Source organism: Alexandromys fortis, unplaced genomic scaffold (assembly GCF_014885135.2).
Source record: "Alexandromys fortis isolate MF-2015 unplaced genomic scaffold, M_Fortis_MF-2015_v1.1 scaffold_149, whole genome shotgun sequence".
Taxonomy (NCBI): Eukaryota; Metazoa; Chordata; class Mammalia; order Rodentia; family Cricetidae; genus Alexandromys; species Alexandromys fortis.
Window position 1 is genome coordinate 860,582 of NW_026068025.1, and position 21,510 is coordinate 882,091.

The window sequence follows — 21,510 nt, forward strand, 5'->3', positions numbered from 1 at the left end:
AGTAGAGGACATTAGATCCCATTATATATAGTTGTGAGCCACCATGTGGTTGCTGGAAATTGAACTTAGGACCTCTGAAAGAGCAGCCAGTGCTCATATCTGCTGAGCTATCTCTCTAGCTCCCAACAAAATATGTAAAAGCCTCCCTTCTGTGGTCTAGCTTTCAGAGTAGCAGAATGCTATACAAATCGCTAAGGAAGAGAAATAATCATAATCCTATCCAGTTGTTACACCCATGAACCACAACAATGACCAGCATGGCAAGATAGCACTAAAGGTGCAATAGTGGTATTCATATCTTGGCAGTAACCAACAGCTTTCTAAATTGGACTTAAGGCTTGCTCAACAGGAGGAAAATCTTACTTGGTACTGGAAACAGAGCCAAATACAAGGGGCTAAGTTTCTACTACCTATGACCCCCCAACTTTACTTAACTAGTATAATGTCTACTGCTAAAACTAATTATTTTGTCACAGATAAGCACATCTCTCATTCCCATTGATCAAGCTTCTCTTTGCAGCAAATGGAGACAGTTACAGAAAATCACAGCTGGCCACAATGCTACTATGATTAACTGCTCACAGAGCAACCAGCCCCACTGGCTACATCTACAACACAACTCCTGCACTCAAGGCTCAGGGAAGAGGTCAGGACCAACAGAAAGATTATCAGAGCCAGGGGATCAGGAAGTCTGTGGCGCGATTGTATCTCCTAGAAATAACAGGGAAGCTACACTCAGGATACCTCAACAATATGGCTGCTTAAATAAGACGTGGGCAATGCAAGACAAATAGACAGGCTAACAGGGAGGTGGAAATCTCACTGAACCCCACTCCTAGACAAAGAACAGGGTAACTACTGACTGCTGAAAGAGGCAGAAGCAGTCTTTCCCAGGGATGAGCCCTTTAATTGGTTATTCGATACAAAGCGGTGAGCCCCGAAATTGTGTACACCAACAACACTAAATTGACTCAGCTGCTTGTATTTATATTTCTATGTGTATATTGTGTATATGTAACAAGGACAACCAAAGAGAACAAGGCCATCAGTTTGAGGGGAGTTGGTGAGTTTGAGGGACATGGGAGGGGTTGGAGGAAGGGAACATGTAAGAGATTAGAGGGAAGAAAGAGAAAAGGGAAGAGATAAAATTATATTTAAAAAAATAAATAATAACCAACTTTTTAAAAAACAAAGAAGACAGAAAATAAAAGAAGGAAAGGAAGGAAAACATAAACATCCTAGGATGAATCTCTTCCTCTGCTTGTGAAACCAGTTTTACAACCTATCTTTCTAGAAGCGGCATTGCTAAATCCAGGGGTCCATATATAAGAGTTCAACGGAACAGATAACTTCTCTTCCGGATAGACTTTCTGTATCTGACATGTGATGCTCTCTCCTGGTGCCTATCTGGAAAGCGTTGTTATTTGTTTTCTGCTCTAGAGAAGCTCCCTTCCCTGCTATTCCCCACTCCAGTTGAAAGGACTTTTGAGATCTTTCAGTTTCAGCAGCCTGTCCCCACCCATGAGAGTGTGCAGTAGCTCCCGCACCTGAAGGTCACTTGAATATGACGCTTGTCCTTTCTGTGCCTTGGTTTCCTCATCTGTGCACTGGGAGGAAAAGAGGAGAGCACCGGAGAAAGAGGACCTAACTTAGCTCACTATGGTCACCATATCTAAACGTTGATTGGATCACAGTGACACTTATGGAGCTGTCTCATCAATGAATGTGGATTTATTGGAGGAGCTGAGCGGCTGCAAGAAACTATTTTGCCTAAAAAAGCTCAAAAGATATTTGACAACTGGCTCTTGAAAAACAAGTAACACCTAAGAAAGGTGCCAGTGTAGCCAAGGTCAAGTCAGAGGCATAATAATAAATGTTAATGTGTTCATGTGCTTCGGGGCTGATGCTAACCTCCTACGCGCCCATTAAATTGTTTGGTTCTCACAATCTTTTTGGTCACATGTTTTGCTTTATTTGTTTTGTTGACAGCGTCTCAGGTAGCCCACGCAGGCTTTGAATTCTGTGTTAGAACAGAATATTCCCAGTGTCAAGAAGAGACACACAAACATAGGCAGAGGAACTCACTGAGGCAATTTACTTTTTGCACGCTGGTGTACAATGACCCAAACCAGGTGAACAGCCACACTGGGGCAGGAAGTTCACCCCGTTTTTTTTTTTTTTTTTTTTTTTATCCTACAGCAGGTGGTGACTGTGTCTAATTCCACTGGTAGGAGCTTGACTTCAAGATTCGATATGATTCATAATTGGCGTGAAGGGGAGGGTGTGATGGAGTCAAATCTCAGGAATGTCTGGCATCCAGGGCTTGGGCAAACAGGCGTGTACACAGAGGCTCACAGGATGGGGAGGTTTGTAGGATCCTGGCCCTTGCTGAGCTAGCCTTCTCAGAGAAAAGATTGTTCTTCACAGACATATACCTGAGAGGATAACCTTCAACTTCTGACCCTTCTGCTTCTACTTCCTTCATGCTGGGATTACAGGCACATGCCTTCATGCATGACTAGTCCTCACGATCCAAAGAAGTAGCCACTATTTATAGAGCCTCCCCTGGGGATTCACACCAGGCCAGCCCTCCCACCTGAAGACTAGGTAGGCCTGGGCCATAGTCGACTGACTTTGGACTTCAGAGTGCCACAGGCTGGCTCATCTCCAGAGAACTTTGTCTTCTTCCTTCCAAGGCCACTTTGGGGGTTTCTGAGATCTGTAGCACAGGAGGGAAAGGAAAAAGAAAGTGCTCTGGACTGTGAGGAGGGGCTGTGCCTTTTCTGAGGCTCCAGGTTCAACCTCCACATGACCCGGCCCCATCTTGTCCAAAAGAGTCTATTTGTTACGTAACAGTTACCTCCCAGACCACAACCTTCTGTAATGGAGGAAAGCTTCTCAAGACATTCGATGTAAGGGGAAAGCGAAATAAGCTATTTTAGGACAGGGTATTTACAAGGAGGTGAAACGACAAGATATTCCATTTGAAAGAGAGTGAAACACTCCATCCTGCACAGAACACAACCCATTTAAAACAGCTTCTGGAAGTTCCTGAAACTGACCAGATTCACTAGGCCACTCCTACCCCAAGAGTATATAAGCCAATCACTCTCAGACAAGCAGAGAAAACTCTGAGACAAGCTGAGAAACCTAGAGGCCGCAGGGACCAGCCAGACTGCCTAGAAGAAACAAAGAACCGCTGAGCTGCCTGGAAGAGGTTCAGGCCAGCTGAGCTGCCTGGGAAGGACAGCTGCCGAGCTGACTGTGCACGGTGCTCCAGGTTTCCAGCTTCCTTGAGCTGTCACTTAAGCTGGCTTTGGTGGCGCAATTCCACTGAGTTATTTCTGTTCCTGCAAATGACCCTCCACTCATATTCTTGTAAGTAACTTCAATAAAATTTATGGGTTCACCAAGCTGGACTTAAGTATATCCATATTTTATCTATCGTGGGCTCCCTATCTGGGGTGAGTAGAGGGCTGTACACATTTCCCCAAGAAAAGGTTGTCTCCCAACACTCTCAGTTCCAAGACCCAAGAACCTGTTGGCAGAATCTGGCAACTCTCAAAGGAGTGACAGTGAAGCCACGGCGAAGAGTGAGACAGACACTGTGCTCACTAGTGGGGAATACGGCTTCGAGAGTCCAAAGCCAACGGAGGCATCCTGCTCTCCTTGACCTCAACGCCTCATCCCTTTTTACCTCTTTCATGCAGTGATCGGAATCCTCTGAGACAACTCAATCCCCAGAGGAACTTTTGCTCACACTAACTGAATAAATACATCTGGGAATGGGGCTCTGAATGGGGACTATTAAAAATGCCCTGGCCTTCAAAAACCAAAGCTCTGTCCACTGTTTCCAGAGACACTAGAAGATAAGGAATATTGGGTACTTTCATTTAAAAAGTCAGAATCTGAGAAGTCTTCACTCCAAAAATGTGAAGAACTGAGTTCTATCCCAGAACTCACACAAAACTTGGTGGACTGCCATATAGTAAAGGCGATGTGGTGCACACCTCTAATGACAGCACTCGGGAAGCAGAGGCAGGGGAATCTCTGTGAGTTCAAGGCCAGCCTGGTCTACAGAGCAAGTTCTAGGTAGAAAAACCCTGTCTTGAAAAACAAAAACAACAACAACAACAACAAAACAAAACAAAAGCAAAAAGAAGATCTCAATTAGCCGGAAATGAGTTGGGAGATGGAGCAAGAAGAACCCCAGGATGACCAAAGTGTGTACACATTTGTAAACAACAAACACCTCAAATAACTTGAAACGTAAGAACCAACACCCAAGGTTGTCCTTTGATCTTCACATATAAGGGCCTGTGCATATATGTATATGGCACATATACATACACATAAATAAATGCCAGAATCCTATGATCAGTTATTAGCGGAGAACAGAGCCCATCCCTCATACGTGCATAACCATGTGGGAACATCCCCAGTGGCCAGCCATCCACCAGAGCTTGGGTAAATTGCACAACGGGCAACAAGGAAGCAATGTAAAAAAAAATGACTGACATACAATATGATGGCTAACCTCCACTGTCATTTGGTTGGATTAATAAATGTGTAGGGCATCAGTTAGCAACACTTTGGGTGTGTCTACGAGGGTGTTTCCAGAGAGGACTAGGTGTGAGAACTGGTCCCTAAGTGTGGGGAGTGGATGAAGTGGCCAAGTGTTAACTCAAAAATGGCCATGTCAGCGACCCATGGAAATATCAAACCCTTCCCTGAGCAAGACTCAGAGGAATGACAAAGCCTTCCTTTGGTCCAAGTACAAATGCTGAAGAATTGACCTTTGGCTGAAACCAATGTATGCAGAAAGTATGGCCACAGCTTTCCTTCTCCCGGGTGTTACAGGTTGAAACCTCTTTCTGAGATGAACTAAACCTGAGTCCTCCTTTAGCTGTATACAATAAGCTCGCCTCCTTGTATGTAATAAAGCCACGATCCAGATGTATACAACAAACTTAGTTTCCAGGCTGCTGCTAGTGTGTTCCATCAGAGCAACCCACCTGAGCCTAGAGTTCTGTACATGTGTCTTTGACTCTGTCCTTTATTCAGTCTCCTGGTCATCATCCATCGCCGTAGTCTGGGCACTCCAAAGCCATGCAGGTTACACAGGATTGGTCACCCGAGGGTAGGCACCATCAACCTATGTGCTGGATCCTGAACTGAATAAAACGGGGAAAAGAAGAGGTCTGGCATTCCCTAATCTTCCTTTCTATGGAGAAGTGAACATGGCAGCCTCACACACCTGCTTCTAAGGTCATCAGCAGTGACTTTGGCCATGTCATACCTGCCATGAGAGATTGTAGCCACATACTGTGAATTAAAAACCAAACCAAACAACAACAACAAAAATCCCGTTCCTGCCGGGTGATGGTGGCGCACGCCTTTAATCCCAGCACTCGGGAGGCAGAGGCAGGTGGATCTCTGTGAGTTCGAGACCAGCCTGGTCTACAGAGCTAGTTCCAGGACAGGCTCCAAAGCCACAGAGAAACCCTGTCTCGGAAAAAAAAAAATCCCGTTCCTCTCTTAAGTTGCCTCTTGTTAGGCATTTGATCATAAGATACTCAGTCTCCATGTGGACATATGAATGTCACAGATATAATGTTAAGAGAGAAAAGCCAGGTGCACTGAGCAGACCCTCACTCATACCAAGTTCAAGATCAGGCAAGATGGTGGAGAACAAAATAGTGGTTACCTTCATGTGAGCATGTGTAAATTTGTGTAAATTCTGCTACTTCCCTGGAGGCTTTCAAGGGTGATAGTCAGAACCACACGCAAGACTCAACTGCCTTGGGTCCCACCTGAGAGGCCTTTTCTTGCTTGTCTGCCTGCTCGCTTGTTAGGGGTATATAGTATACATCACACTGAAAGCAATGTAGTGAGTTGTCTTTTTTGTTTGGTTTGGTTCTTGAGACGGGATTTCACTAAGTAGCCCTGGCTGTCCTGGTACTCGCCCTGTAGACCAGGCTGGCCTTGAGCTCACAGAGATCAGCCTGCCTCTGTCTCTCCAGCACTGGGATTAAAGGTGTGCACTACTACACCTGGCCTGAATCACCTTGTTTTGAGAGAGGGTTTTGTTTTATAGCCCTGAATAGTCTGGCACTCTCTAAGAAGCCCCAGGTTGACCTCGAACTCACATCAATCCTGTTTCCGTCTCCCAAGTGTACCACATTACTTATCTACAATACTATGCGTGCTATGTAAGTGCTCAGCCACTGAGCTAAACCCTCAATGAATCAATTCTAAGTCTATAGCCTAATGAATGTTTGTATTCTAGGCCTCCAAAAAGGGAACCCAAAGCTATGAGACTCAAATCTGGCTGGGTGGATTTTATAATCGGATAAGGGAAATAGTTTGGTATGATGAAATAATATGTTCTCACCTATTCAGTTGTGGCTAGGAGTTGGCTGGGTACTAGGCACTGAATTAGGTGGGGAAATTCAGTAGTAAAGCCTGCCCCCGCTCTGCCCTAGGGATGCTGAGGCTACTGGAATTTTAATCCACTTCAGTGTTGTCCAATTTCATTCCTTGCATCTCCGACTGATAACTGTTCTAGTTCTGGCCTCGTTTTCTGTCCTGTCTGGTCTTTCATAATCATTTCCTGATGGATTCCATTTCTAAATTTCTGCTTGCCACTCATATCCCAGACCAAGGGCCCCTACATAAGTGCCTAGCCCAAAGATCCACAATTGCACTGGGACATGGTTCATGGCAGGGCACTTACTCAGCATGTTTAAGGCCCTGGGTACCACCCAGTTTGGCACTCTTCACTGTCCAGGTGACGGTGGTGTCAGCCTGAAGACTTGAACTCTCACTTGCAAAGTACTGACTTAATTGGCACCACAGGCAAGGACCTAGTGTGCCCTGAACCCAGTGGGCCTCTTCTTTCAGATAGTCATGAAGTAATAGTACCTACCCACCAGCAGCAGCATACCTGCCTTCTCAGGGAGTTTGTGCCACTCACTCATCCTCCCAATGTCTCCTCCACGTGGACAGTTTGAATCTGTAACACCCTAGTGACAGCCAGGCTTCTGTTTGTTTCCGCAGGCTGGTCTGGGGGTCCTGAGCCCGTCACCCTGCTGCAGTGGTCTGCAATGTCTTTCCTCCTCCTCCAGATCGAGTCTTACTGTCCAAGACACTGCCTTTTCCGGGAGCCTAAACCCTGTGGCTACGATGGAGTCAGGAGTTGTTTCCCAGGCAGGGCCCCACAACTTCCCAGTGGAAGTGTCTGTTTGCCTCTTGTTTCCATGAGTCTCCATTTGCTTGAAGTACAGCTCTTGTCAGGCTACTAGCCTCAGGATCCCCGAATCACTCTTCTTCACACCCACAGCTGTGACTTCAGTAGTGCCCGGCAGGCCTGGCAGAAGAGACTCAGAAGATAGGCTATTTTGCTTCTCTCTCTCTCTCTCTCTCTCTCTCTCTCTCTCTCTCTCTCTCTCTCTCTCTCTCTCTCGTTGTGTTGGTTTTGTTTTTCAAGACAGAGGGTTTCTCCGTATAGTCCTGGCTGTCTTAGAACTCACTCTGTAGACCAAGCTGGCCCCAAACTCACAAAGATCCACCCACCTCTGCCTCCCGAGTGCTGAGAATAAAGGCATGCACGACCACCGCCTGGCTCAGCATTTTCTTAATAGGGTAGCCTTGACTGGCCCCAAGATATTTCGAAAAATTGTAACTACATTTTAAGTTTACTTTGTGCGTGTGTGTGTACACGCGAGTGGGGCACACTGCGGCACCTGTATGGAGGTCGGAGAACAGCTTGCAGGAGTTTGTTCTCCACTTCCCCTGTGCGGCTTCAGGGGATCGATCTCAATTCATCAGGCTTGGCACCAAAAGCCTTTACACACGGTGCCATCTTGCTGGTCTAAGTCTTTCTTTTTAAACAAGTTGTACATGCACATGAAACAAAAACCCAAAAGGAGGAAAAAAGGTTTTATAATGAAAATGAAAAGTAGGTCACTTCCCAATAACCCAGTTCTTCTCCCCAGAGGCCGCCATTGGCATCGCTTTCTGAGTATTCTGTGCAGACAAGAGCTGCCGGTCTCCCTTTCCTCATTCCCCTTCACTTTTGGAAAAATTCAAGCCAACAAGAAGGTTGCAAGAATAGTGCAGTAAATACCCCTTTGACAAAACTCACCAATTAACATGACTGGCCATACTATGTGAAATATTTTTGCAAGCATTATGATCACTTAATGCTTGCCACACCATATGTTCATGTCACTTTTGTATGTGTGGGCACTGAGGTACCAGCCAAGGGGAAGGGCTTGCCCACAGCTGGATCAGAGCTGGGCTTTCCCCTCAGGCTGTAGGAAGACTTTGACCTGGGTTCCTTCATTCCTGGTTCTTTGTGCAGGAAAGCATTTCTTCCTCAAAATGGAAATACACCTCCCCTGGGTAGTCACCAGCTGATCAGTGGAAAAGTACACAGCTCTGAAGGCATCCATCTCCTCTAAAGGCTCCTCACCGCCGGAGCTCAGCTGCTCTCCACACTGCTACCACCTGCTCCAATATCACCTTCACCGGGGGAAAAAAATGAGTTAGCTCAGCCTCTGGTAAAAACTCAGGGTGACTCCTAACTGCCAGTTGGCTGAGTTTGGAATCTCAGGCCTAAAGGATCCCTCCCACCCTTCTCTCTTCCCTCCCTCCCCACTACTCCTTAGAAATGTCTCACTATGGTCCAGGCTGACCTCAAACTCTCCATCCTTCTAGATATGCCTCCAGACTCCTGGGACCACATTCTCCTTTCTTGTTCCTCCTCCCCCACCTCTACCTGCACACCTTGGGAACATTTCTGCACGCTCTCTGCTTAGATCCAGCTCAGGGCGGCTGGAAGCACTCTCCTAAGGAGCAGGGATTGTCCCCCTTCACCCTGCCCCATTCTGCACTCCGCTGTTCTTTCCTTTCCAAGTGGCCTTTTGCCTGGAAGTCTGGACAGCTGTGGCCTGGAGTAACAGTTTGGGTCCCTTTCCTGGCAAAGTGACCTTGCACAAGCTATTCCCGGTGTCTGAGCCTTTTGTTCCCGCAAGCACTTAATGAAGGTGGCTAACTACGTACCTAGCAAAATTGGGTTCGCTCATCTCCCATAATAAAATTGATAGCTCCTTGAGGCTGCTGTCACGTAATCATCTCGGAAACACTTTGTATCATTACTTAACTGTTCCGCGCACCTCAGTTTCCTCACGTAAAACAGGAATGATTATGGAAAGATTGAGGAACTTTAATGAGCTAAACCACGGGGAACACTTGGAACAGTTCCTAGCCCTAATAGTGCCATCTGGGTCGACCGTAGACCTGGCACAAAGTAGGGGTGCAGGCTGGGCGCGGCAGAAGGCCGCAGCAAAGAGGCTATGAGGGAGGCAGCGGCCCTCGGGGAGACCGCGGAGATCCGCGGCGCCCTTCCGGGAGCAGCCCAGCCCAGCGCCGCAGCTGTCAGGCCGCGGGCGTCGGCGCCAGTCCACCAAACCTGAAAGTTCCATCCCAGCGCCTCCACCTTCCCAGCCTGGACAAGTTACCTTGCGCCCGCGGCTCCCGGTCCCGCCCCCGCCTCCCATTGGCCGACGGGTTCCTTTGTTAGCAGGAGCGTGCGGGCGCCATTGGCCTACGGAGCTGCCTGTTGCGGCGCCCCGCCCCGCCCCGCCCCGCCCCGAGTGCGCGCGGCGCCGCGCTCGGTTAGTTCGCGGTGGCGGCGGGCGCCCGGTGAGCGCGACGGCTGGACTTGCCGGCCGGCGCCTTGGGGGCGGCCGCGGTGGAGGCAGCGGCCCGAGGCCGCGTCCGTCCATGGGCCCGCAGCGGCCGGGCGGCGGGGCGGGGCGCGAGGCGGCGCGCGCGCTCTGAGGCCGCGGCGAGCAAGCGGGGCGCGGCGTGAGCGGGGAGGCCTTTCCGGGCCTGCGGCGGCCAGCGCAAAATGCGGCGGCGGCCGCGCTGAGTCCCGACCTCCGGGAGCGCGCTGGGCCGAAGTGGCTCGCGCCTTGGCCGCTTGGCGACATGTCGGCGGTCAAGGAAAACCCGTGCAGGAAATTTCAGGCCAACATCTTCAACAAGAGCAAGTGTCAGAACTGCTTCAAGCCCCGCGAGTCGCATCTGCTCAACGACGAGGACCTGACGCAGGTGAGCTGCCGCGGGGTGCGGAGCTGGGAGTCCTGCGTAGTCCTGCGTACGAGTCGGGCGAGGAGCGCGGAGCCTGCGAAGGCCAAGAAAAAATAAAAATGGAGCAGGCAAAAAATGCTTGAGAGTTGGGGGATGGGGTTGGAATGGGGGCGGGAAGAGTATCGATAGAGCCGGGACAAAGGGAAAATCCTCAAGTATGCCGAAAAATAACATCCTTTCCCGTTCCCATAGCTCTGCCGTGTGATTCATGCTTTTTTGGTGACTCAAAAAATGTTTGGTTTCCCTGGTTAGGAACAAAGTGGGGCTTGCTTGATGCTTGTCAGGATTCTCCTACCCACCCCCAGACTCTTGTCCGTGAGGCTGGACTCAGACTTGGCCACCAGACTGTCCCAGGAATTGGCTTGTCTGCGTGGGCCACCAGCTTCCATCTTGTGGAACAGAGCCTGCCCTCCTAAGTCACTGTCACCATCAGCGCTTGGAGAGAGGTGGGGTGTCTCCAAATGGGGATGGGTGGCTCTTGCTCTTGAACTGAAGGTAGGGGTAGCTTTTGGTGAGGGGTTGGGGCTTCCCTTCCTGTTTCTGCTCTCTGGCTCAGAAGTCCGAGAAGATTTGTGCATTCTGGGGAAAGTTGACTCCCTCCTCCTTCTGTCCTTATCAGTTGGTCGGGATTTTGGATCAGGTTAGTAGTAGCTCTGTCTTGCCCGCGTCAAAGTCACAGACATGAAAAACACAGTTCTAGGGCTCCATCCCCGAGTCGTGTAGGAGTTGGGCTATTTGTGTTGGTACAAGGTCTTCAATTTGGGCGACAGGCCCTGTTGGCCCTTGGGAACTGGTAGCTCTCCGACTTCTGGTGTTGAAGATTCCTGGCCTTATTTGCATCACTTTGGGAAGGTTCTGTGCATCCTGTTTACCGTTCCCCTACTCTTTAGTTGCCTCTCGGCACCTGCTTGCCCTCTGCTTGCCGAATGCCAGCGGAGTTCCCCATGCATTCCAGCCCATTGCCGCCTATTCGTAGCCCCTCCTTTTTGGGAAGAGCTGTTTAGACGGAAAACATGGCTTTGAAGTGCCTGGTTTGACTGTTTTTAATGCCTTTACGGGCAAGCAAGGTTTGACTTGTTTTATGGGGCAAACCAGAGTCTGGTGGTAGGGCAAGGGTTATGGCATCTTTCTCTGAGGTCAGATTTCCAATAGCCAGGAAGTAATGAGGAAGCTTAACCAGATTCTCCAGGTCTCAGTCATTTGTCTGGGAGGACACCCAAGGCCTTAGAGACCTGTGTGATTGGGAAGGGCAGAACTGAGGAGAGAAACTGCGATCCCCCTTTTCATCTGAACTCTGTTCTGGGAAGCAGTTTATGGGATTTATGAGGTGACTGCTTCTGGTCTTGGTGTGACTTTCTGAAGTCTGACCTTGAAGAAATCTCCTACAACTGTGTGTTTTAATTTCCTTATCAGTAAACTGGTAATAGTGATTACTGACTTACTTCTCCCACAGAACTATTATGAAAAGCAAGAAATAGATTTCATTAAGCTTTCCCTTTTATAATTTAACAAACCGAAAAACCACCATTGAACAGTCAACTCTGATTTAAGAAGTTTCAGGACTTGGCAAAGGCTGTTTTGAGGGAGGTTTGTAAGTTTCCAGGTTATTTGAAGCAACCACACAAACTGGTAATTAGATATTTATGCTACACAGGGCCTTCTTCTGATTCTTAAATTTAGATGAATGGGTGGAATTTAACTGTTTGAGTCTAAAATATTAAAATAAAAAAATCTGTTATTAATTAAACTTAAGGGATGAGACAAATCGAATGTATTGGACTCTTATGTTATTTTCAAAGTAGAATTCTAGGTTTTGAAACAGGCCTGAGACCTCCAGGGCACAATTGGAGTAGTAGTTCCTAAAATAATGAGTAGGGCTATTTGTGTGGGGAAAGATTAATTAGCCCAGCTTTCTACCTCCTAGGATCTTTCAGGAAGAAACTGCTCTTGAAAGGAGAGCAGGGAGACTACAGGCTCCTGCCAGCAGCATTTGTTGCTGCTCGGTATCCGGTTCTCCCAGAGCCTTTTGCTCTCCTTATGGCTCCATTGGAAAACCTCAGCCAATTGGTTCCTGTCAGCTTCCCCCCAGTCCCCTGCTTCCTGCTGCCCCTCCCACCCAGAGCTTATTTTAGACTGTCCAAGCTGGAAGATACATCAGCCATCATCAAAGCCACCCCCTCTGTAATAGTTGAGGATGTGAGTCTAGGGCGGCGGGACAGCTTCTGCTCTCAAGGATGTCATCTTCCCAGGAGCACACATTCCTCTGAGTCTTCTGATTTAAGCTTTATTTCCTCAGCTGTTGGTTTTGTTTATTTGTTTTCCCCTGGAGAGGTAGGGAACTTATTCCAGGCCTGCCTATGTTGTGGCATCAGACCTGGGAAGCACTTGGAGGTCAGTTAAAACTAGCCACTTCCTTTCATTGCAGAAAAGCCTGCCCCTCTGAAGGGGAAGAGCTGCAGGAGCATAGCATGGATTCTTAAGTGCCTTCTTTGTCCCCTTCTCTTAAGGGTCTACAGCAGCCACATCATGAGCGAGCACATCAGGGCAGTTGAATTTCAGAAAGTGCTCAACAGTGTTGTTTGGGGCCAAGGAGTCCTGCTTTCCCTGCCTTGGAATTCAGACTGACCTGTGATAGGTTAACCCAGAAGATGCTGCTCTTGCTCAGCCTCTATTCCCCGGGTGACATTTTTCTTCAAGCCTCTTGTGCATTTTTCTGCATATTTGTGGACTGAAATATTATTTAAACCTTTAAAAAATTAACATTTATGGTGTGGTACGGGCATCTATTTGCCACAATGTGGGTCAGTTCTCTCCTTTTATCATGGCTCTAGGGATCAGACTCAGGTCATTAGACTTGGCAACAAGTGTCTTCCTGCTGAGCCATCTTATCTGCCCTCATTCAGCCTTGGTAAGCCTGAGCTCTGTGTTTGTATTTGTTCTGCAGTGCACTTCTTTCTGCTTGACAATACTTAGTGCTCCTTTTCATGTTGTTATAACTGAAATATAAAATTGTTTTCCATATGGGCCTAGGGACGGACTGTAATTTAACCCATTCCCTCAGTGATGAACACTCAAACTGCTGCTGAGTTTTGCTGCGGTCAATAGTGAATGTAGGGCTAGCAAGATGGCTCTGTAGGTAAAAGTGCTTGTTGTGCAAGCCCAAGCCTGGTAACCTGAGTTCTTTCTCCTGAACCCACATAAAGGTAGAAGGAGAAATCAAGTCCATAGAATTGTTCTGTAACTTTGATATGTGTGCTGTGGAATGTATATGTCCCCACACATTTATATATGTATACAACTCACTAATTTTTGACCATTAAATGCCTATTTATTTATTTATTTATTTGGTTTTTCGAGACAGGGTTTTGCTGTAGTTTTGGAGCCTGTCCTGGAACTAGCTCTTGTAGACCAGGCTGGCCTAGAACTCACAGAGATCCGCCTCTACCTCCCAAGTGCTGGGATTAAAGGCGTGCACCACCACCACCTGGCTTAAATGTCATTTTAAAAGACTTATTTTTATTAAATTTAATTATGTGTAGGAACCTGTGCATGCGTGTATGTGTGTGTGTGTGTTTGTGTGTGTAGGCATACACACGTATACATGCCTCAATATGTAGATATGGATATGGAAACCAAAGGTGTTGAATCCCTTGGAGCTGATTTAACCGACAATTGTTAGCTACCTATTGTGGGTGCTAGGAACTGAACCCTGGTCCTCTGGGAGAGCAACAAGTGCTCATAACCACTGAGCCACCTCTCCAGCCCAGTGTGCCTGTCTAACTTTTGGTTGGGTGTGTGTGTGCAGGAATGCAAATATTTCTCTGGGGCAGATACTTAAAAATAGAACGGTTGGGTTAACATCAAGTTCACTAAATTTCCAAAACAATGTCATAACATTTTCAGAAATGGATATTACCAAATGATTTAATTTTTGATGAGTTTCCTAATGTTGTTTAAGTTAAACTCCCTTTTAAAGATTTATTTTTATTATTATTATTTTTTTTTTTTTTTTTTTTTTGTTTTTCGAGACAGGGTTTCTCTGTGGTTTTGGATCCTGTCCTGGAATTTAGCTCTTGTAGACCAGGCTGGTCTCGAACTCACAGAGATCCGCCTGCCTCTGCCTCCTGAGTGCTGGGATTAAAGGCGTGCGCTACCACCGCCCGGCTATTTTTATTATTTTTAATCGCATGTTTGTATGTGTGTCTGTACGTGGATATGTGCACATGAGTGAGTACAGGTTTGATGGAATCTTACGCGGCCCAAGCTGTCCTTGAACTTGCCTTGGAGCTGTGGCATACCTTTTGCTGATTTTCCTATCTCCACCTCGAAATTTTGGGATTAAATACAGGTCTATAATACCATGATGGCTCTTTTTTATAATATTTACTGAGTTATTTTTGTTTTTTCTGTGTATTGTTTGCATTGCATTGTTTGCTCATTTTCCCACTAGATTCCCATCCCCTGGTGATTGTAGTTTTTTGTATATACTTTTGGTCAGGATCTACAAACCTTGTATAGAGGGCCTAGTAGTAAATATTTTAGCCTTTGTGGGCCATATAAACTCTGAAAATTATGTAACTGTTACCATGGTACATATGAGCTATAGATAATACATGAGACTTGGAGAGACAAGGGCTGAAGAGATGGCCCAGTGAGTAAAGGTGTTTGCCAATGAGTTTGATATCTAAACTGGATTTCTAGGACCTCCAAGTCTCTAATACTATTAATTGGTTTACAGTTATTTTTATGCTTAGCTTTTTAAATTTATCAGACTTCTTTTTCTGAAAATCACTAACTAAATGAAGATGATCTAGAAGAGGCCTGGGGTAGTCCAGGTAGATGGCTAGGAAGGTCTTCTCTCCACAGCAATATTAAGAGACTAGAGGGAAGGAGGCTGAGTAGATTTCCTAGTGGAGAAAGCCAGCGTGTATTGAAGTATCTGTCTCACCCCCCAAAAACCCCACCGATGTATCGATTTGATGTGTGTGAGAGTTTTGCCTGTGTGTGTATATATGCCACTTTTGCGTGCCTACCTGGGGAGGCCAGAAGAGGAAGATAGCAGATCTCACGGAGCTAGAGTTACAGGTGGTTGTGGGCCATCACGTGGGTGCTGAAACCAAACTTGGGTCCTCTGCAGGTACAAGATTTCTTAACCACCAAGCATCTCTCCAGCCCCAGCTATCTTTAACATAGACAGAGAAAGCAAATTTGGATTAGGTTTATGGGTGGAAATTCTGAGGTAAATCTCACCTTATAAGGTGAATATCCAGTGTGGCTCCTTAGGTGGAACCATTCACCCAGAACCAGAAGTGGACATTAGAGCTCAGTGAAGAAGGCTCTGAGTGTTCATCTGGGTGTTTGCTGAAGTTAGAGATGTGAGTGGTTTATTGAGGATAGTGTGAGCACAGAGAGACAACCTCCATCCCCACTGGTAAGTAGAAGAGGAGGTCTCAGAGAGGGGCTATTCCGTGGGGGAAGTAAATCTCTCCTAGGGCTTCTAGTCCTCTTGGTCTGATTATGTCTTCATTGTACCCTTACTGTCTACTGCCATGACTTCAAGGGCTGTAGGGTGGGAAGCTTTGGTACATAGTGTCAAGCTAGGACTGGGTTTCTATAGAACATTCCATCAGGGCTCTATTATTGTTCATATTGTCTTAGAAGTTCCAGGATACAGAATTTGTCCTACAGTGTTTATCTCAGAAACAATGGAGAAATGTCTTGCTCACCTTTACTGTTGGTAACTGTGTCAGCTGTTGAATGTTTGGCAGAGGATGTGTCTGAAGTCCCAGAGACATAACATCCTCTTAAGATTCAGTGTCATTAGTCATCAGGGAAATGCAAATCAAAATTACAGTGAGGTTCCACTTTATATTCATGGAGATGATTATAATTCTTTTAAAAAAAAACCAATTTAATAAAGTAAGTGAAGACCTGAAGAAATTGCAGTCCTTGGGCATTGCTGGTGGGGACAACATGGTATCACTGCTGTGGAAACACAGTTGGACGGTTTCTTAAAAAGTTAGGTGTAGAATTACTGTGAACCAGCAGTTCCAGAAAGTAGGTGTCCTCTAATACCTGGGTGTAAATACATGACCGCACTACTCACAGTGGCCCGAAGATGACAACAGTGACAGCTTGTGAATCCATACACTGAATTGTCCTTAACAAGGAGCAAAGTATTAAGACATGCGGTGACATAGGTGTACCAAGAGAGCATGATGCCAAGTGAAAGACTCACAAAAGAGATCACATAGTGTGTTTGCATGAGTATACGAAGGAACCAACCGTGTCTCTAGAAACAGAAGGCAGATTGGTGGCTGCCAGAGACTGGGGGAAGGAGCGACAGCTAATGGGATTGAGATTCTATTTGGGGGGTGATGAAATGTTTTGGAACTGGATGGAAGAACTTGTTGCACAATATTGTGTAATATGCTAAATGGTATTGAAATGTTCACTTAATGTGGCTAATTCTATATTATGTGGATTTTACCTCAATAAAAAAGGAAAAAAAATATACAAGGATCGTATCCATACCTGCCCTCTGCTCTTTATGCCATTTGCACTATCTGGTGGTTTCTGGAATCTAGATTAGGGATTGGAATTTTTTTTCTTATAGGGCCAGATAGCAAGTATTTTAGGTTGTATAGGCCACCTGGCAAAGTCAAGGCATTTTTATAATTCCTTATATAACCATTTAAGTAATGTAAAAAGGAGTTAGGCATACCTATAATAAATACCTATAATACAAGCACTTGAGAGGCAGAGTCAGAGTGACTAAAAACAATTAAATAAATTAAATGTAAAAGCCATAAAAATATTTTAAATTTTATTATGAGAGAGTGAAAGTGTTTGTGTGTGTGTGTGTGCATGCGCACACATGCAGGCCACATGACAACTTTATAGAGTTGCTTCTCTCCTTCCACTTTTAACTGTATTTTTTTTTTTTTTTTTTTTTTTTTTTTTGGTTTTGTTTTGTTTTTCGAGACAGGGTTTCTCTGTGTGTCTTTGGCTGTCATGGAACTCACTTTGTAGACCAGGCTGGCCTCGAACTCACAATGATTTGCCTGCCTCTGGCTCCCAAGTGCTAGGATAAAAGGCATGCACCACCAAGCCCGGCATCTCTCCTTTCCCTTTTATATGGGTTCCCAGAATCCAACTCAGGTCATCAGCCTTTTGCTGCAAGAGCTTTTTACCCATCACACCAGCCAGCCCAGGTATTTTTTTTTTTAATCTGATAGATGAAAAACACTATCATTTTTTCCTCTGTAAAGAAGTTTAAATGTGTGAGTTCACCTTCTGGTGGAATTCAGTTCATATATCTACCTTCTTGGTACCTTAGCTATGCATGACTGCTGCCCAGAAGTTCTGGCCACAACTGAGCCATACAGGCTCCTCTGGAGACTCTGGTGTGGCATGTGGGGAGCCCTTATCTCCCTTCTCCTCAGTGTTGCCCTAGAGAAGGCTCTAAGCTAGATGTTCTTGTATTGCTCTTCTCTTACTTGCTTCTCCTATCTGTGCCCTCTTTCTCTTACCCTTGGTATCTTTCTGCCAACTTTGGGGAGTTTTTTCTATGAATATTACATCTTCTTTAGTAATTAATTCCCTTTGATGTATTCAGAAACTCTTCTGTGGGTTCTGACATCACCCTTGTAGAGGCAGGGTTTGGTGGCAGAAGAAAGAAGGATTTTGGCCAGAGCCCAGATTGTCTGCAAATGGCCTCTGGAAAGCTAGTGAGTTCTGGATCAGGCGTGAGTGTGTAGTTGCTTTCTGTGCTGCACACACCTTTTCAAGTCATTTGACTTCAGCCATGTCTCATGCAGCTTCTTGAATCTTTGTGCTCTCCCAGTGTTTGGCAGTTGTCTCCTAGCTTGCTTCCCTGGGCTGAAATTATCTTCAGAATTATTTTTCCCTTGCCACGTAAAAGGATAGCAGTCTCAGACCTATGTTCTCTCAGGCACAATGTGCAAGATGACCCAGAAAGGTGAATTGGAGCATTGATCTGTAAAGTACATACATGTACTTATATACGTACATGTGCGTATGTATGCTTTTGGATCTGTGGAGTCCTTAAGTACTCCCAGCATGGTCATTAATATTCCAAAGGATGCTCATGGCCTTTTTCTGTGTGTAGGAGCCTTTGCTTGAGCTATCTTGTGACTACTAGGACCCCTTGCCTTTTAACTGAAATCAAGACATTGATTTGAATATTTGTCTTTTTAATTTATTTATCTGCTTGCTTTCATGCTCATTTGTTTAAGATAGGGTCTTATTGTGTAGCTCTGACTGTCCTGAAGCTCACTATGTAGACCAGGCTGGTCTTGAACTCACAGATATCACCTGTCTCTGCCTCCCGAGTGCTGGGATTGAAGGTGTGTGCCACCTCACTAGTCTGAATGTTTAAGTGGTTCTCAAGCTGCTTAATTTTATTGTATTTTTAATTTATCCTCCCTCCCCGTGTGTGTACGTACATGAATTCATGCAGTGATTTGGCACACTCAACCGCAGAAAACAGGTGTTTCTTTATCCTGAGAACTTTGCTCTTCAGGCTGCCCTTTTTCATCTGCATGGCATGGTTGGCCCAGTTGGATAGTTTTAGGCTTTTCAGTAAATCCGTATTCCTTCACCAAAGCAAAGCTCTGTAAAGTACTGGCTAGGGTTCTTAGTGACAGAGGCACTTACTTAGGTCATCCCCGAGGGCCTGCGGGGCTGTTTGAAAACTGCCCCAGATTTTGTGACTGTTCCAGTTTCAGCAGTTGAAACTGTTTCCCAGCTGCCCTAGGTTGGACCTGCCACTGCCCTGCTCATCCACTCCCACAGTGTCATTATGTCCTTCTGGGGAAGGCAGGGAGAGCCAGTGGGTTGATTTGCTGGCATTTTGTCTCTAGAGACTGGAACTGGAATCTTCCAAATCCCTCACTGGTTTTCTCAGTCAAGGTCACCCTAGTTCAGCAAAAACCGCAGTTGGTTTTTTTGCCTGGGGCTCTTCTAGTTTGATCCTCCTGGATTTGGTTTAGGATAGCACACTGCCCTGGTGAGTGAAGCTTATAGTGTGTCTACATATTTGGCTCTGCACCTCCTTCATCCCCACCCCAGCCTGAATATATTTAATCGCCTATCAGAATCATGATTCCATAAGGCCCCAGATACTAGAGGCTGGTTTGACTGGTGTCAACATGACTCCCAGGCAGAGAAAGGGGACTGCTCACAGTTGATTCACATTGAGTCTGTGACACAGAACTCAGGTATCTGTGACTTCTATGCCAGTACAACATGGGCTATGAACTCACTTTCCTCAGTTCAAGAGGGCCACCTTAGCATTAATTTGCCATTTGTCTTTTGTCTGGCTAGGGCAGGTCTGTTGTCAGGAGTTTGTATATTATAGAATAAATTACCGTGCTAAGAAGAGGGACTGTCCCATCCCTGCCCTCCTCAGGACCCCATGCCATTACCTCACTAAACAGATGAATTGTCTTTGCTTAATTGATGGAGCAGCCAAGAGTTGTGAGTTGTGTGCCTAGGTCACAGGAAGGCTAGTATGGGCTTTTCCAGAGTTCTGTTTGGTTTCCTTGCCCTCAGTAAGTTCACCTATTATCAGAGGTTCCCTGGTTTGTGGGTATTTACAGGGATGTGTGTGCAGGGTGTGTGCATGTCTGTGTTTATTTTGTGCAGCTGTGAGGACCCGCAGGGAACCTCATGTCCCCCAGAAAGTCTTCTGGCCTGTGGTAAAAGCCACACCTTCGGCATATCTTTTTTTTCCCCTGGAAAAGGAATTCAGAATTGGTAAATAACCATGTCCTTTATCTTTTCAGACACTGGTTTTAACAGACAAACTGACTCCTTGGTACACTCTGTGCCTATGCTTTCTTACCTCCTCATTCTTCCCCTGACTGAAGGGGCTGAGTGAAATGGGAACAGCTGCTGAGAGCCCCAGTGGAGTAGAGAAAGGGGGTCATTTTCAAGGTCCCCTGGTTTATACTCAGAGCCTCATTGTGAGGACTAGGGAAGACACTGGGGCATGGGAGCCTTGGGACCCTGTGGGGTCAAAGGATCTGCCTGCTTTCCACTTGAGGATGCACCGTGACCTAGAAATCTGACAGCTGCACTTTTTTTCCATTTTAGTGTGCTACATAAGACAGTTGTAATAGCAGAGAGCAGGCTTTCAGCTCAGATTTGCTTCACATCCAACATTTTCCCTATGGATTGAGCAGGCTTCTTAGGGTTAAGTGTCTGTGCCCTCATCTGAAACTCTGGGTTATTGTAACACTGGCTCGGAAGTCTAGGGAACAATAAGATGCATGCACAGCCCTCAGTAACTCCAGGGTAGTATAGGAGGGACTGAGAGCTCATAAACACCAGGTAGAATGGGTACTCTGTAAACAGGATGTTTTGCAAACACTGAGCATGCAGTACAGAGTGAGCATGTGGGACATCTGCCCTGCCCTGGCATGTACTCAGCACAATGTCCTGTCTATTTAGCTATGTAAGCTAGTCTGTCCTTAAATTCAGTATCCTCCTGCCTCAGTAGCTTGAATCTCAGGATAATAGGTGTATGCTGCCATGTAGGGATGGCCAGTGTCCTAGAACTAAACAGGGTAGGAGATTTTCCTGGATAGTTTTATGTCACCTTGACACAAGCTAAAGTCATCTCAATTTAAAAAAAATGCCTCCATAAGATTGGGTTGTAGGCAGGCTTGTAAGATAGTTTCTTAATTAGTGATTGGTGGAGGAGGGCCCAGTTCATTGTGGTTGGAGCCATACCTGGGTTGTTGGTCCTGGGTTCTATAAGAAAGCAGGCTGAACAAGCCATGGAGAGCAAGCCAGTAAGCAACACCCTCCATGGCCTCTGCATCAGCTCCTGCCTCCAGGTTCCTGCCCTGTTTGAGTTCCTGTCCTGATTTCCTTCAGTGATGAGCAGCAATGCTGAAGTGTAAGCCAAATAAACCCTTTCCTCCCCAACTTGCTTTTTGGTCATGGTGTTTCATCACAGCAATAATAGATTCTGGCTGAAGGGGCTAGCTTAGGCTTCACACTGAAGCTGAAGGAATACATAACGGTGTGACCTTTCAGTTGAACTGACCCTCAAGCCTGCTCTGTCTCTCCCAGCCCACCAACTGTGAGCCCCTGAACTCTGTTGTTGTCCTGCTATCACTGCTTTGTACCTCCAGGGCCATCTCATATTGGCCCAGAAAGATCAGCAGGCTCTGCTTGGTCTCGTCTGTGTAGGTTTGGTTTCTGGATGATGGCGATATGAGGATTGAACTGGCTTGAAAACTTTAGGAGTACAGGAAGTGAAAGGGCCAAATGTCATCCTCTTCATGTGGAAAGTGGGTAACACAGGTGGAGGAGATGCAA

At 46.3% G+C, this 21,510-nt stretch overlaps 1 protein-coding gene and 1 long non-coding RNA gene across 9 annotated transcripts in view; one reads left to right on the forward strand and one right to left on the reverse strand.

Annotated features, from left to right (window-relative positions):
* Positions 1 to 1,994: 1,994 nt before the first annotated feature.
* On the reverse strand, positions 1,995 to 9,501 carry LOC126514609 (uncharacterized). Of its 2 annotated transcripts, XR_007595628.1 has the most exons (4): positions 9,067 to 9,501; positions 6,947 to 8,526; positions 5,016 to 5,174; positions 1,995 to 2,719 (listed from the first exon to the last, which is right to left on the reverse strand). It is a non-coding gene; the product is annotated as an uncharacterized lncRNA (long non-coding RNA). The 2 variants fall into 2 exon arrangements; XR_007595627.1 differs by having other exon boundaries at positions 5,016 to 8,526.
* Positions 9,502 to 9,711: 210 nt separating this feature from the next.
* The window catches only part of Mprip (myosin phosphatase Rho interacting protein), a 133,223-nt gene continuing 121,424 nt past the window's right edge, over positions 9,712 to 21,510 (forward strand). For 4 of the 7 annotated variants that reach the window (XM_050163567.1, XM_050163569.1, XM_050163568.1 and 1 more), the window contains exon 1: positions 9,712 to 10,119. In XM_050163567.1, the coding sequence (XP_050019524.1) occupies positions 9,997 to 10,119 (123 nt within the window). In that variant the 5' untranslated portion in view covers positions 9,712 to 9,996. The remainder of the gene's footprint in view (positions 10,120 to 21,510) is intronic. The other 3 variants (XM_050163573.1, XM_050163572.1, XM_050163571.1) reach the window with 2 other exon arrangements.